At 45.2% G+C, this 14,739-nt stretch overlaps 4 protein-coding genes across 5 annotated transcripts in view; 3 read left to right on the top strand and 1 right to left on the bottom strand.

Annotated features, from left to right (window-relative positions):
- The window catches only part of LOC117138669 (mucin-17), a 29,030-nt gene extending 20,745 nt beyond the window's left edge, over positions 1–8,285 (top strand). For both annotated transcript variants that reach the window (XM_033300929.1, XM_033300922.1), the window contains 5 exons: positions 4,592–4,762; positions 4,858–4,971; positions 5,048–5,131; positions 5,489–5,590; positions 5,656–8,285. In XM_033300929.1, the coding sequence (XP_033156820.1) occupies positions 4,592–4,762; positions 4,858–4,971; positions 5,048–5,131; positions 5,489–5,590; positions 5,656–7,286 (2,102 nt within the window). In that variant the 3' untranslated portion in view covers positions 7,287–8,285. The remainder of the gene's footprint in view (positions 1–4,591; positions 4,763–4,857; positions 4,972–5,047; positions 5,132–5,488; positions 5,591–5,655) is intronic.
- Positions 8,286–9,008: 723 nt separating this feature from the next.
- Positions 9,009–9,585, bottom strand: LOC117136544. Its single transcript, XM_033297500.1, has 2 exons — positions 9,484–9,585; positions 9,009–9,423 (listed from the first exon to the last, which is right to left on the bottom strand). The coding sequence occupies exon 2, from the start codon at positions 9,394–9,396 to the stop codon at positions 9,100–9,102; it is 297 nt and encodes a 98-aa protein (XP_033153391.1). The 5' UTR covers positions 9,397–9,423; positions 9,484–9,585; the 3' UTR covers positions 9,009–9,099.
- A 764-nt stretch (positions 9,586–10,349) lies between these two features.
- LOC117136527 (ribosome biogenesis protein WDR12 homolog) lies at positions 10,350–12,082 on the top strand. Its single transcript, XM_033297476.1, has 4 exons — positions 10,350–10,624; positions 10,685–11,351; positions 11,409–11,655; positions 11,722–12,082. The coding sequence occupies exons 1-4, from the start codon at positions 10,566–10,568 to the stop codon at positions 12,009–12,011; spliced, it is 1,263 nt and encodes a 420-aa protein (XP_033153367.1). The 5' UTR covers positions 10,350–10,565; the 3' UTR covers positions 12,012–12,082.
- Positions 12,083–12,288: 206 nt separating this feature from the next.
- LOC117136536 (ubiquitin-conjugating enzyme E2-24 kDa) lies at positions 12,289–14,685 on the top strand. The gene is made up of 4 exons (XM_033297488.1): positions 12,289–12,572; positions 13,220–13,841; positions 13,945–14,029; positions 14,090–14,685. Exons 2-4 carry the CDS (start codon positions 13,241–13,243, stop codon positions 14,100–14,102), a joined length of 699 nt encoding a protein of 232 aa, XP_033153379.1. The 5' UTR covers positions 12,289–12,572; positions 13,220–13,240; the 3' UTR covers positions 14,103–14,685.
- Positions 14,686–14,739: the final 54 nt, after the last annotated feature.

Raw genomic sequence — 14,739 nt, 5'->3', positions numbered from 1 at the left:
TTTCGTAATTTGTTGTTATCTTAGGCCAGGGAGGGAGTTATGCAATAAAGAGCAGAATATCTTATACCAGACTGGTTAATATACCTCCAGCTTCTAGCCAATCATACTAATGTTAGCTGACTTAAAATTACTTTTAGTTCCATAAATTAAACTAATTTGGCTCCTATTTTAACTAGCTCATGCAAATAAGGCAATTTAACGGTTTCTTTAAGTAGCGGAACATTTTCTTTAAAGCCCGTTTAAGTTTTGATTGATTCCGTCATAATGCCAAATGTGACCAATTTCAACTTTGTTCACTTTGCCATGCGAATTCCACTTCGACTTTTTTATCAGTCCGCTTATTTTGGCTTCGCGCATATCACCTGCCATTAAATCGTATAATTTGTTTTCTTCGGTTTTTTACTTGTTGTTGGACGATGAGTTGTTTTTTTTTTTTCTGTGGATTTCGAGACAAAAAGTGTCTGGCACTCGCCCGGCGTCGCCTCATCCATCATCTTTGTCCGGAATGATGACAAGTGCAACAACGAGCTCAGAACACTCAAAAAACTCATTTGTTGTCATTTGTCCGTCTGTCAATCCGTCCGTCCGCCGTATTTTGATTGTTTTTCATTGTTTTGCTTTCGTTTTGAATGCCATTTAAGCGTCAATTTGAAATCGCATTCAAAACTGCCTGACTTACGCGCCGCTGGTTTCTCGGTTTCCGTCGAAATTCCCCATGGAAACAATGGAATTATCAGCGGTATATATACATATATATATATACTACAGCATTATGTCTATAAGCATGACGGCATGTTCTTGTTACCAATTTTGAGTTTTGTACGACATGCATGCTAAGATCGGATTGCTAGCACATTCTTATTTCTTCAAATCACCAATTGTCATTGTCATTCAAGTTTATTAAAAGTACTATTGTAAATTTATTTAATACATATTTCTTTGAAATATTTAAAGAGTATGATTTTTTGAATCTACTTAAATAAATTTAATGTTTTGCCATTATAAATGTGTTGCCTATTTTATAATTCATATTCAAGCTGGTCCGTTCTGGTAACCCGATTGTTTCACGGCTCGCAGACTCAAACAACTTGGCCCCAATAAAATTGCAATTACACTCACAATTCATGGGCCTGGAATTTCTTTATTGCGTTCGACTGAGCAGAAGTCATGTCAAACTAGCACATTTTCCTCTGTCTAACTAACCGCAAAGCAAACTGCTTGGGAAAACTCAAGGAGCGACCAGATGAACCGACCGCCGCAACGATTTAAACGTTCGGCGAAAACTCAGCTAAGGGAAAATGTGGCGGAAAAGCGAGGTGGTGCGGATAGAGCCGGGAAAGCCACTTGGTGGAAATGTAATAATGATGGAAAACATTTTCTGGCCGGCGCTGAAGTTGAGTAGTTTATGAAGTGTAGGCGACGGTGGGCCAGACAATTTTCCGCAATTTCCACGCTCCTTGGCTCGACTTGGCCGGCATGATTTGTTATTGCTGTTGGTTTCGGCTATATAGGCGTTTATAGCCGCTCATATTTATCAATGGTGCTAAGTATTATTAATAGTAGTGCGGTTTCAGTGGTGTGGTTACCCGGGGCAGGCTGTCAAAAATTTGGCTCCAACTCGCGCTGTTTTTAATGGATATTTAGCTGATAAAATCCAGCCCAAAGTGGGTAACTTCCAACCAGGGTAGGTATCTTCCAACCCCCTTGAAATCCTCTCTCCCAACGCCTCTGGCATTGAAAGCGATTCTAGGCTGTGGATCTTAGCCGGCATTTCGCTTGTTTGCCAGCTTGTTTATAACAATTGGCCGGAATTGTGCTTATCATTTATCACGACAAAATAAAAGCAACATTAATTTAGAATCAATGACATTTATGGGTATGAATCAGCAGAACCATTGCAGCGGCAAATCGCGTCACATTTACAGGCATTTGCATAATAACTTTCTGCCTTGCGGAAAACAATCAAAAGCTAATTTACAATGCAATTTCACAGCCAGCAATTTATTGTCACTCGTCCGAGACAAAAAACATAAAAAAAACAAAAGAATGAAGGAGAAAAACAAAAATAATTCAGCGGCTTACAGAATTTAAGCACTTGCACAGCGAGGAAGCTGACAAGAAAATCTAAAACAAGATCTCCGCGGTGGCGTATACGTAATCTGACCGAATCGTGTCACCCGAGTCCCAGACAAATGTCAGCCATCCCAGCGACTGCTCCACATTATGTGCATAATCATTTTGCTCATTTGAAACGTGTTGGCCAGCCAAAAATTACTGCAAAAAAAAAAAAAAGAAAAAATAAAGAAAACCCGGAATAGTCCCAGAGACCCAGAGACAATGGAAAGTCGCGGAATTAGCGCTGCGTTCCACAATGAAAACAGAGCGCAAAACGGGAAGCTGTTCCACTAATTGCAGCGTTTCGGGTTTCATCCATGTGTGTGTCTGTCTCGTTTCTGTTTCTATTTCTATTTCTGGATTTCGAGTCGGATTCTAGTTCTGATTCTGATTTGCTGCCTTGCATAACGAGCAACAAGCCAAAGTGCTTAAAGGGGCTAAATGAAAGTCGCAGACGGCAGAGATGATTACAGAATTCTTAGCTAAGTGCGAGGCGCAGGGAAAACTGCACTGGCGATGATGTGGACACACAGCTGGTTACAACTTGGGCTCATCATGGAGTGGGTGCGTTGGAAAGGCTTTAAGTGTTCATAGTCTTGGGAATGAATGTGCAGAGATCACTCAGCTAGCTATGAATCATTAGTGAAATTAATAAATAATAACTAAATCCTATTAAAAAACTATTAACTCAAAGTGAAATAAATTCAATTTTAAATCTAAAGTTCACTGCACCCAGTTGAACACCGAAATAAATGTAAACAATTCCCCCTTTTTGGCGCCAAACGATGGGGAGCAGCATGGTTCCCTTAATGAGCGCCAGGAAAACAATTTAGAGTGGGTTGTACGTAAAGGAATACATGGGTCCCTTTAAAGGAAGGATGGGGCTAACAGTAAAGGATGGCCGAAACAGACACAATAAAACTGAACCACTGGGCGTATGATTAATGCCCAAACATATTTAATCATTTTTCATGCCAAATGACATGAACCGAGCTCAAGAGATTGTGTTCGCCAGCGAAGCCTTTAAGTTGGACAATTTGAGGCAAATGGAAGATGTACGGGTACACGAGGCTTGTCAATCGGAATTATACGCCAAACTGGACAATCAACGGGCGTAGACAAAGCGGATGTCACTCCATCTTGTGCTCCACTTCGTTTCGCTTTGGTTTCCCAATTGGGAGTCGCCTCCAACTGGGCAAACAAAAAAGCCAAACTAAAACTAAACTCATTTAACTTTGCCGTATTTTGATAGCATTTTACCTTGGCCAACAGCAGAGGCGGCCGAAGCAGCACCAGCAACAGGAACAACAAACAACTGTTATCAAAATGTCATTCATTCAAATATGTACCCAGTGTCAGGGGGCAAAGGGCAAAGGGCCGTCACCTCACCTCCCTTCTCACACCACTCCTCCGACAAATGCCTTTTCGCTCCTGTATACACTCTGCAAAAATCCGAGAACAACATAATCCAATTACATTTGTAAATTAAAGCATGAAGGCAATTTGCATTTTCGTTTCATTGAAGGAAGATCCCGATAGCTGCGCACAAAGTGGAGGGCAGTTTTCGTTAATAATCTGCACAAGCATTTTTCTAGAATTAAAGTGAACTAAGGGGAAAAATTCTTGGAAGCAAGTTTAATATACACAAATTTTTACTAATTAAAATAGTGCAAACTTAAAAAAAACATGTAGCATTTAGAAAAAATTTTAAAGAGAACAATGTATTCATTGTTTTTAAAATTAAATTAAATCGAAAAAAAAGTTGCTAATTATTCAAAAGCACCAACAAAAGGTATCAATCACAATTTTAAGTGTGTTTCTCAGCATAAAGATTTTCAATTACCCAAAGTGTCACTTTAAATGCCTGTCAATAGTATTTTAAAATCATAAAATGCCATATTTATTCCTTCAAAACATAATAGATATACGTTTTTATCTATTGACGCCGAAAAGGTATATTTAAAAAATAAATATAACTCAAGTTTTTGTTGTTTTAGCAATGTTGCAGTGCTATATGATCTAGAAAAGTATTTAAAATAGTTAAAAAATCAATTTTATGTTAGCAAAACTTATTTCAAGGCTTAATTTTTATTCAAATTTTCCAAGCAATAAAAACACTTAATATAGCTGCCAAAACTTTGGTAATCTTAACACACCTGTGTTTGCGTGCCTCGGGTCAAGTGGACAAACTGAAAAAGGACATGTTTGATATATACAGGTGAAATCCTTTCACCTTCGCAACTTTCAAAAATGTGGGCGTTGTGGAATTTACAGATTTGGGGGACCACTTAAATAAATGCAAAATATTTTAAGCCTTTCAAATGTGCGTGGGTGTTATGGAACTTTATTTCTTATGAGCCCGGATTTTCAGGATTTCCCACGCTTTTTTGCCACAGTGCAGTGCATTCTATTCAATGGCCTTTGTTGACTTTCTATCTTCTCGCATTTCACACTCGTGTTCTCTACTCTTTCGCAGTGCCCGCCATGGAAAGCAGCAGTGCATCCTCCGCAGTCGTCACGGTCGCGGTCACGCCGAGCATCCTGTCGAGCAGCTCCAGTGGCGGCAGCGTAGGCGGATTCCACGGCCTTGCGGCCAGCTCCACGGAATCCCCATCCTCGGCCTCCCCGGAGCAGCAGCAGCCGCAGGGTAAGAGCCGAAAACTAATCCCACACCGCCACCCACACCCAAAAACTAAACGGCAAACAATGCGCCGCGTCGCACTCCATTCAAATTGTTTATAGGCCAATGCCTGCAGGATGGACTTTGGGTGGCCGAATCCGCGACCCGTTGCCAATACCAAACTAGCTGTCGTGCCATCCAGCGCACTGGCCACTGCTGCCCCGATTATAAATGCGGTAAGTGAGCGAATCCATGGTGGCGCACCCACTTTCGGATGCATTTATGCAAATCTCCACTGTGCTCCTTTTCCAGATTGCGAAAAGGATGGCAAAACTTATGCCAATGGTGATAAATTGGTTGCCCCGGACACGCCGTGCACCGTGTGCTACTGCAAAGGTGAGTGCATCCAGCTGTCTGCCAATTAGCAGGGAACTGGTGGTAATTATGTTGGAATCCTTGGGTGTGGAGAGCCTGGGGAAAGTTGTATGACCTCGCTTCGCATAATTCCTTATGCCAATTAATGCGCCTAACATTTCTGATGATGCAACGTATGAGTTAAGCTTTAAGGAATCCACAAAATAAATAACTATTCTGGTTAGATCATCAATACTTTTTCGAATCCAAGAGCTTTAATGTTCTCTGTAGTGTAGCAAATATTGAAAGGCCGCTTCACACCCTCGTTCAGCAATATTTTCGTAGAATTTTCGACTATTGGTCCAACACTTTGGCCTAAACACACTCCATTTGTTGCAGGCGGCGAGATTGTTTGCAGCCCGGTGACCTGTTTCCGGCGAGATGACTGCATGCCCAAATACGTGCCCGGTCGCTGCTGTCCGGAGTACGACAATTGTCCAAGTGAGTTTGCCAATGCTGCAGGTTGATCAACCAGTGGTCACTAAATCGAATCGTTTTCCCAACAGTTCTCGATAATAATCCACCGCTGGCCAGCGAGCCCGTTAGCAGCTCCACCACTTCCACGGCGAAACCGATGGCAGTGGCTCAGCCGGCTGGATTCAACTGGAACATCACCATCAAGGAGATCACTAAGCCGACGGAGATCCGCATAACCGATGACAACAAGGCTAAGCCATCGATTCCGACCAGAAAGCAGAGCAATTTGATGCTCACCACCGAGGGACCTGCAGCACCAGTAACCAGCAGCTCCGTGGACAGCACCACTGCAGGATCAGCAGGAGCCGCGGTAGCAGCAGCAACAACAGCAGCAGCAGCACCGGTAAGCAGCAGCACTGCAGCAGCAGCAACATCACCCGCGACGGCAGCAACACCAACGGACTCCACAGCAACACCAATGCCCAGCCAAGACGGCAACCAGAAAGCACTTCCAGGCGGCACCGAGAGCTTAAAGCTCATCGCCTCGGTTGGCTACATCGAAAGACCCCTCTCGCCCAGCAGTAGCATCATAGTGGAGCAACAGGTGAAGCCGCTGGTTACCTACAACGCCGACGGACTGCAGCCGCTGACCAGCAACGATCCCAGCAAGGTGAACATCAAGCGGGAATACACCACAGAGGGATCCACACTGAGCACCAAGAACTACGAGGAATCCGCACTGCCCATATTCGTGCAGAATGGTTTTAGAGATTCACTGGTGGAGCCGTCCGATGCTGAACTTGAACCCGATACGGCGGGCAGTGACAACATTTACCACATCATATCCACCACCGAGGGACCTGGAACAGTGGTCAAAATGACCACGGATGCACCACCAAAGCCCAGCGAGACCTCACCTACCACCCAAACCGTGATCAGTCCAAACACCACCAAGTCCGATGTCGAGAGTAGTTCCGATTCCGTCGCAGTAAGCAGTGAGATGCCGCCAGCAAGCTCCACTCATCACATGGACGTGGATGATGATGTGCCCCAGGTGGAATCCAATCCAGCCTATCCCTCGCTGCCCGAGGACGACTTCAGTCTGCGGGACGTGAACTTTCCGCTCGTCGAGCTGGAGGACATAGCCGAGTCCGAGAAGGATGAGCCTCGGAGCATACCCAGTCCCTTCGAGGTGGACCACAGACATGTGAAATTGGCGCCCGATACCAGCCTGGATGGCAGTGGCAGCGGAAGTGGTGGCGGCGACATCGATCTCTACCAGGATAAGTCCTCTACCACCGAGGAAATGATGGCGTCCGGCTCATCCATTCACGAGAAGAGCTCCCTGGTGCCACTGCTGATGTACAGTGGCGAGGACATATCCGGGGAGACGCGCATCCAGAACGGCAGCGATCTCCAGCTGGAGAAGATCAGCCAGGGCGAGGAGGTGGAACTGGGCAGCGGGGAGATCAGGGAGCCCGTCACCCCCAAAACCAATTCGGTGTCCACGCTGGAGATCGATGAACTGGGCTCGGGAGCGGGCCAGGTGGGCGGTGTGGATCCCAAGGCCGATGCCGAGAGCCTGAAGCTGGACGAGAGCCAGGAAACGGTGGCCAGGACCAGTGCCAGTGGACTGGACAAATCGTCGGCGAGGGCCGAGAAGAGCTTTGTGGAGCGGGCACTGCCATTGGGGCGTCTATACCTCCAGCGGATCTACTGAGGATCGCCGGCTGGAGTGGCTGGCAGACCTGGCAGATCTAACCCTTTTATTGTACATACGGACACCATGGGGCCTAGTGGCCTGGAAAGCAGCGAACATCCAACCAACCATTCAAGTGAGCAGAGTGGCGGCAGATTGTTAGGTTTAAGTAGCCAGAAGAAAGGGGAAGAAGATTCCATTATCATTTCCATAGACTGCATAGAACGACCTTTGAATTTATCAACTTTACGAACGTAATCATTAACTAACTAATGTATGATTAGCAGATTAGCAAAGCTGGGCTCCCCAAATGCAATAACGCAATGTTTCCATTATCTGGCAATCCATATTGCTTAGTTATACTTCTTATTTATACATACGTATTGAGCTAAGTGCACTGAAAACAAAATCAACCATTGCCCCCCACATTCGGAAATCATCGCATAAGTCGCAACATAAACGAAGGAGAAATTATTTAACTTGTTCTATCCCATTATGATTTTATTTAATTTGTAATTTATTTCATAACGAATGCAAATGATTTTGAGAAATGGTTCAATGCAATGGCCAACTGTGTAGTCCTCTTTGAATTGAAAAGCTTTTAAGTTTAGACTGAATATGGCAAAGTTTTAATTTAAAGCAATTTACTCCTACTTTAACCATAATTTATATACACTTTAAACTAATTTTACTTTGACATTGAGTCTTGATGATTATCGCATGATTTCCCTGCAAAGGAAAATCAAAAGCTCGAGTGAATTTCAAAGCGAAGAAAAGTGTCAAAATGAAAACGCAGTCATTCTTTAGTTAGTACATACGAGTATGATAAATAATTAATTACCTATATGAACATAATTTATTTAGGCGATGATCGTGCACACTATCACTCACACACATACCACACAGATTTCTTGAGATAATTAAACTATATTATGAAAATACTTTAACTAGCGTAAATTTAGATTGAAGCTCATTTAACAATGTATGAAGTACGAAATAAAAATGAGGTAATTCTAAACACACAAGATAAATGTTTTAAGTTTAATGGGAAAAAAAGGAAATATAAATAGAGATAAAGATTTCCTACTAGAAAATAATCATATTCACGCATATAGGTATTCAATATTTCCATAAATGCTGCAAAAATCAGGGTAGTAGGCCCTATAAAATACCCTACGATCATCGGACCCACCCAGATGTTATGCAAGCAGCACCTCCGTACCTGCGGCCATGCCACGCCCCCTCCACGTACAACTCATTACACATGCAAGTGCATGTGGCGGCAATTACCAGAAATTAAATAAACAAACCGAAGCCCAGCAAAAAGCAACAAAATACAAAACACAAAAAAAATAAAATAAAAGTCCGAGGAAAACAATCACGACGACAACTGTTGCATCACGACCGCAGCACAAAAGTTGCCGGCGGGGCAACCACTCGGGTTACCAGCGACTCCATCGCCATTCCCATCCCCCGGTTACGTAACAAGGTTGAGGATAGGATACCATGCCATGCCATGCGATAGCAATGTGCCGACTTTTATTGTTAATTCGTATGCGCAGCGGGATCAGCGAGGAGAAAGTCGGCGAAGATCGTTAGGAAAAAGCCACAAATCACTCCAATAAATCACTCGATTCGAGTCGAAAGTTCATTTGCAGAGGAACCAACTGGTTTTCGGGGAGGATCACTTTCGCTTTCTATACTTTTTTTCGGATTGTTTGGGGTGATAAATAAACGCTGCGATTAAATACGTGTAATGTTTTCGTTTTATTAGTGAGAAACTTAACAATGAGGGCGAAATGCAATGAGCTAACCAAGGAAGTGATCCTACGACTTAGTTGCGACCGATCTGGTCGACCTGGGACTGCAGGTTGTTTATCACCTCGGAGGGCACCTGGTCGCCGAGGATCTCGAAGAGGTTGATGCGCTGGTTGCCGGGTATCTGCTCGTAGGCGCCCAGCTCGATGCCCTCCTGCACGTTCTGGATCTGGGCATCCTTGGGGATGAGCAGCGTCTGTTGCGCCTGCCGGATCGCCTCGTTCGTGTAGGCGGCACCCTCGCGATTCTGGGGCAGGGATTGGGCACCAGCCAGGAGCAGGGCGAGCATCGAACACAGCGCGAACACTTTCATTTTGTGGGTTTTCTCGAGGGGATTCAACTGCAAAGATGACCGGATTCAGTGGCGCCCAACTCGGACTGGACTTGGTTATGGTCTTACCTTGCGCGCGTCGTTTGTTGTAATGTTTCGGCTGCGCAGGCGCAATGCACGTTTTATAAGCTGAGCTGCGCCGCTGGAAGCCCCGAAAATCTGGAAAGCTTTAGCTCTTTCATTTCGCTTCGTTTCTGGTTTTTTGTGAAGCCAAAATGGTGGCACAATGTAGTAGTACCGAAAAAAGTGTTATTACTTCCCAGCTTAATATCCCCATCGACCCATTAAGGTGAATACATTTTTTTATTGGAAATTTTTTATTTTCTTGGGCATTTGTCCAATTTTGATGCGAAGGTTAAGCGCCACTTCAGAAATGTCAAGTGGCATTTAACCTTCCAGTGAACACTCGGCCGAAAAGTGGTCTTTCAGGTGCTATCTGGTTCATATTAATAGCCTGAACGTAAAAAATTAACAATTACCAGTCTTTGAAGATTGAAGAGTCATTTACAAATTGCCGCCGCGGCTGTGCATTTTTTGGTTTCTTATTTTTCCATTTTGCGTAAGACGATCAAAAGAAAGAGAAGCAGTTAGTGGCTATATTACAGCAAATCAACTTCGACTGATTTGCTTGCAAAAAATATTTAATTATCAGTATTGCGAATTGGCTCGTATCTCCGTAAGTGCTTACATATTTGTGTAGTAATAAATAAGGAGAAACAAAAATCAGTAGAGATGCAATTAGGAGGCTTTCGAATTTGATGAGTAACATTATAAAGAAATATAATCGGTTAGTTTCAACGTACACACTGAAAATGGAATTTAAAAATTCCGCTTAGTAGTAACGGTTGATAATAATCCGATAAGGTATTTCGATAAGAGCACAGCGATAGCAATGCGATAACTTTTTATTCCGGCATGCGCTATGGCCTTTTTTAGTGCTTTCGCGTGTATTTGTTGCATTTACCATAGTTCGTTTGAAAACACGCTTCTTTTCAATATTATTTAACACAAGAATATCCCGAAGGAAGAACCTCTAGTTTAGTGGTCAACAACTGGTGCCACCTACAGGAGTTAAATCATAAACGTCGTAAACAGACGCGGGAACACCCCAATCCCTATCCAGCCAAAAAGAAACGCACGTGGGCCAGGAGATGGATGTGGATAACGGCGAGGGGCAGGTGCAGGTGCACCTGAAGACCAAGCAGGAGCAGTGAGTGTCCATCCAGAATCTCTACCAGTATGCGATTTTAATAAACATACCCTTTTCCAGCTATGCCGTGCCGGATGTGCCGTACGCCATCGATGGCACCGTCACCACCGTGGAGCTGAACACATTCGTGAACGCACTATTGCGCCAGAAAGATGGCTCCTCCGACACGGAGTTCGACTTCCTGGTGTTCGATGAGTACCTGCGGGGCCGGCTGTGCGATCACCTGCGCGAGAAGGCCATCAGTTTCGAGGACGCCATCGAGATCGAGTATGTAGAGCGGTTCCCGGCTCCAGAGCCACAGGATTGCCTGCTGCACGACGACTGGGTGTCTGCGGTGAAGGCCAGAGGAAAGTGGATCCTCTCTGGGTGCTACGACAACTCCCTGAATCTGTGGACCAACAAGGGCAAGCACATTCTCACTATTTCTGGGCACACGGCGCCCATCAAGGCGGTGGACTGGATATCGCTGGACGAGGAGACGGGACGCTTTGTGTCCACCTCGCAGGACCAGACTGCCATGCTGTGGAAGTGGAACGTGGGCTCAAACGCGGTGGACTGTGTCTCCGTGTGCAAGGGCCACGAGCGAGGCGTCGACAGTGTCAGCGTGAGTCCGGATGGCCTGAGATTTGCCACGGGCTCTTGGGACACGATGTTGAAGGTGTGGTCAGCAGAGCTGGACGATGGAGTCGAGGGGAGCTCGAAGCGGATGAAGGAGAGCGGTGTGAGAGTGAGTAGTCTTTCCATTTATATTTAGACTTGTACTCACCTTTAAAATTCCTTTTAGACCCCCAAAATTACGCTGCAGGGACATCGTGAGAGCGTATCAGCCGTGCAATGGATGGATGCCACCACTCTGCTAACTGGCAGCTGGGATTACACACTCAAGGTGTGGGATCTGAGCCTTGAGGGCATCAAAACCGAAATATCCACCAACAAGTCAATATTCGATGCGAGCTACTCAAAGCTGAATCGCCTCATACTGACGGCTTCGGCGGACAAGAATCTGCGGCTCTATGATCCCAGGACAAACCGTATGATCTGATACCCTAATATCACCAATGAACATCAACCTAACCAATATAATTTTGATCTTGCAGAGGGATCAGTGGTAAGGAATACTTACCTGGGACATAATGCCTGGGTGCAGACTGTCATGTGGTCCACCACGGAGGAGTTCCTATTTGTCTCCGGCGCTTATGACAACCAGAACAAGCTGTGGGACTGCAGGAGTCCCAAGGCCCCACTGTACGATCTTCTGGGTCACGGCGATAAGGTCCTAGACATTGACTGGTCCAATCCCAAGTACATTGTATCCGGTGGTGTCGACAACACGGTGCGCGTATTCAAATCTCGCAAGGCGCTAGCGGAAGATACGGAGACGAAGTAATCCCAAAACTTGTAAACTTTTTATAAATACAAAACTAGTTTAAACTTTAAAGTAAATATTGGAAAATATTACATTTGGTATGTTACACTTAAATTAGCGAAATATTATTTTTATCTAATTCAATACTTGAATATTTTTTTGATGGGAACAGCTTCAGAGCTGCCAGAGTGCTAGAAAGTGCAAAAGAGGGTTGCCAGAAGCCGAACATCGATAGCTCGCTAGGGATGAGCGACCAGCGCGAGCACCTAGAGACGGACCCGGAGCGATAGCTGGCTACAATCATACAAATTATCGAGTTTCTAACAAAGATAAAGTCGGCTCTGCGTCGCCTCGTAATTTGCCAACTGTAATTTAGCGAAATAATAGCGATCGCGACCGTGAGCCGTCGAGGAGTTGGAGCGCCCACACTGCCACCCACCGAGGACGCCAGCGGAACAGCCGTGCACCAACTGCGAAGGCCGTGTGCGCGAGAGTGCAAGCGAGAGGGCAGAAGGCGACACAGGGAGAATCATTTTCGCAAGTGTTGTGATAGAAAAAAGTGAAAGAAACTGCGATAGTGAGGTGTGTATAGTGCTTCACGGGCTGGCCCCAAGATAGACCCCACCTAATCGGCGTCCAAATTCCGCGAAATTGTGCAATCGAGCTGCAGGCGGCGGAGGCAGCGCCGTCATCATCATCCTCCGCCGTCGGCGGCGGCATTTTGCAAATGTCTGCTGATTGATTTTTTGCGGCATGCAGCACATGCTCTCGAAACTCTGGGGGCAAATGGTTGTCCAGCTATCACCTGATCCCGGTTGGGAGTAGCATCCACTGTCGTGGCAACGAATCCCTGGCAAAATCCACTTTTTACTGTCGTGGGGTTTGCCAAAATGGCCGCTGCCGCTGCTCAATAGAAATGCGTGCGTTTTTGCGAAAAAAGCAAACCCCTGTCATCATAAAGGGGCACAAACTGGGTGGAAAACCAGGTCAAGGACCCTGGGGAAGCCCCGGCCAAGATTCGCCTATAATAGCCGGACTCCACTGGCCTCACTTTTCATATCAAGTACATTCGTACGCACAAATAAAGTGCAGGCAACAAGGGATTTCTCTTTCAAAATAAATGTGAATCCCAAGTAGGCTTTGGCTTCATATTTCACCAGTTTTCTATGGATCTCATAGTCGTTCGTTTATATAAACCATAATCTAACCAAACTGCAAATCTATTTCAGTTCGAAGAAACGAGACCAAAAATGTCTTCAACCCCAGCAGCGGGCAGTGCCGGCGAGGTGGCCACCTCCAGTGCCACCTCAAATGCGCCCAGTGCACCCAGCACAACGACCAGCAACGTGAGCAATCCCAGCCAGCCGACGTCTGCCGGAACTCCGCAGACACGTGGTGGCAGGGGCAGCAACGCCAACGGAGGTGCCTCCGGCAGCAATGCCGGTGGCGGAGATGAGCCGCGCAAGGAAGCCAAAACGACGCCCAGGATATCCAAGGCGCTCGGTACCTCGGCCAAACGCATACAGAAGGAGCTGGCCGAGATCACACTGGACCCACCGCCCAACTGCAGTGCCGGGCCCAAGGGCGACAACCTATACGAGTGGGTATCCACCATACTGGGACCACCCGGATCCGTCTACGAGGGCGGCGTTTTCTTCCTCGACATACACTTCTCGCCGGAGTATCCCTTCAAGCCACCCAAAGTCACGTTCCGCACGCGCATCTATCACTGCAACATCAACAGCCAGGGCGTCATTTGCCTGGACATACTCAAGGACAACTGGTCGCCGGCGCTGACCATATCAAAGGTCTTGCTGTCAATTTGCTCCCTGCTCACAGACTGTAATCCAGGTGAGACTAATTTTGTTGGACTTTGATATACAGTGTCGTGTTCTCCACTTTGATTTGGCTTTTCATAGGGCTTTAATAAATATGAACTCATGTGTCTTTACAGCCGATCCGCTGGTGGGCAGCATTGCCACGCAATATTTGCAGAATCGTGAGGAGCACGATCGAATTGCGCGTCTTTGGACAAAAAGGTGAGTTGCTTCTGGAAAGCCGAGTAAACAAACATATTAATCTGTCTGCTCGTTTTTCAGGTACGCAACATGATGCGTAAGTTCTGGCATCGTGCATGTACCACGAACCGAAAACTGCAACAACAGAAACGAAAATTCGCATCCTGCAACGGAGAAAGTCTATTTTATAAATATATATTAAAGTACGATAACTACTAAATTAACAGTAACAACTACCGTAACACGAAGAGCAACCGCCAATAGCCAGTCAATCCAATCCAATCCAAATTCAGTCTATATTTATATCAGGTTAATACAGAAGTTGTAAAAACATTTGGAAATTTCTTGTGTTGTATTTTTCGGAAACTAGTTTTGTTTTTAGATCGCTTAGCAACCGAAAACATTGTAACGAGTCACATTCGATGAAAAACTGCATCATGAATTGCACATTGACATATTAAACTATAAACTATTCAACTGCATAATAAATATAAATACAATTAGTTTACATTATATGTGTACAGTGTTAAGTGAAAATGGAGCTAAACGAGTAAAGAGAAAAGCCTATTTTAATGCGTAATGCGTAATATTAATGCAACCAATGTCAGGGCAGTAAACTTCGTAAAAGATGATTTTCATAAAAAAAAAAAAAAAAAAACTGGCCACAGCAAGGAAAATTCTCCACAACAAAAGACTAAAAACGAAGTGGTAAACGAAAAACGAAATAAATC

This window comes from Drosophila mauritiana, chromosome 2L, assembly GCF_004382145.1.
Source record: "Drosophila mauritiana strain mau12 chromosome 2L, ASM438214v1, whole genome shotgun sequence".
Taxonomy (NCBI): domain Eukaryota; kingdom Metazoa; phylum Arthropoda; class Insecta; order Diptera; family Drosophilidae; genus Drosophila; species Drosophila mauritiana.
Note: the sequence above shows the minus strand (reverse complement) of the source record. Positions and strands in the feature narration are given on the sequence as shown.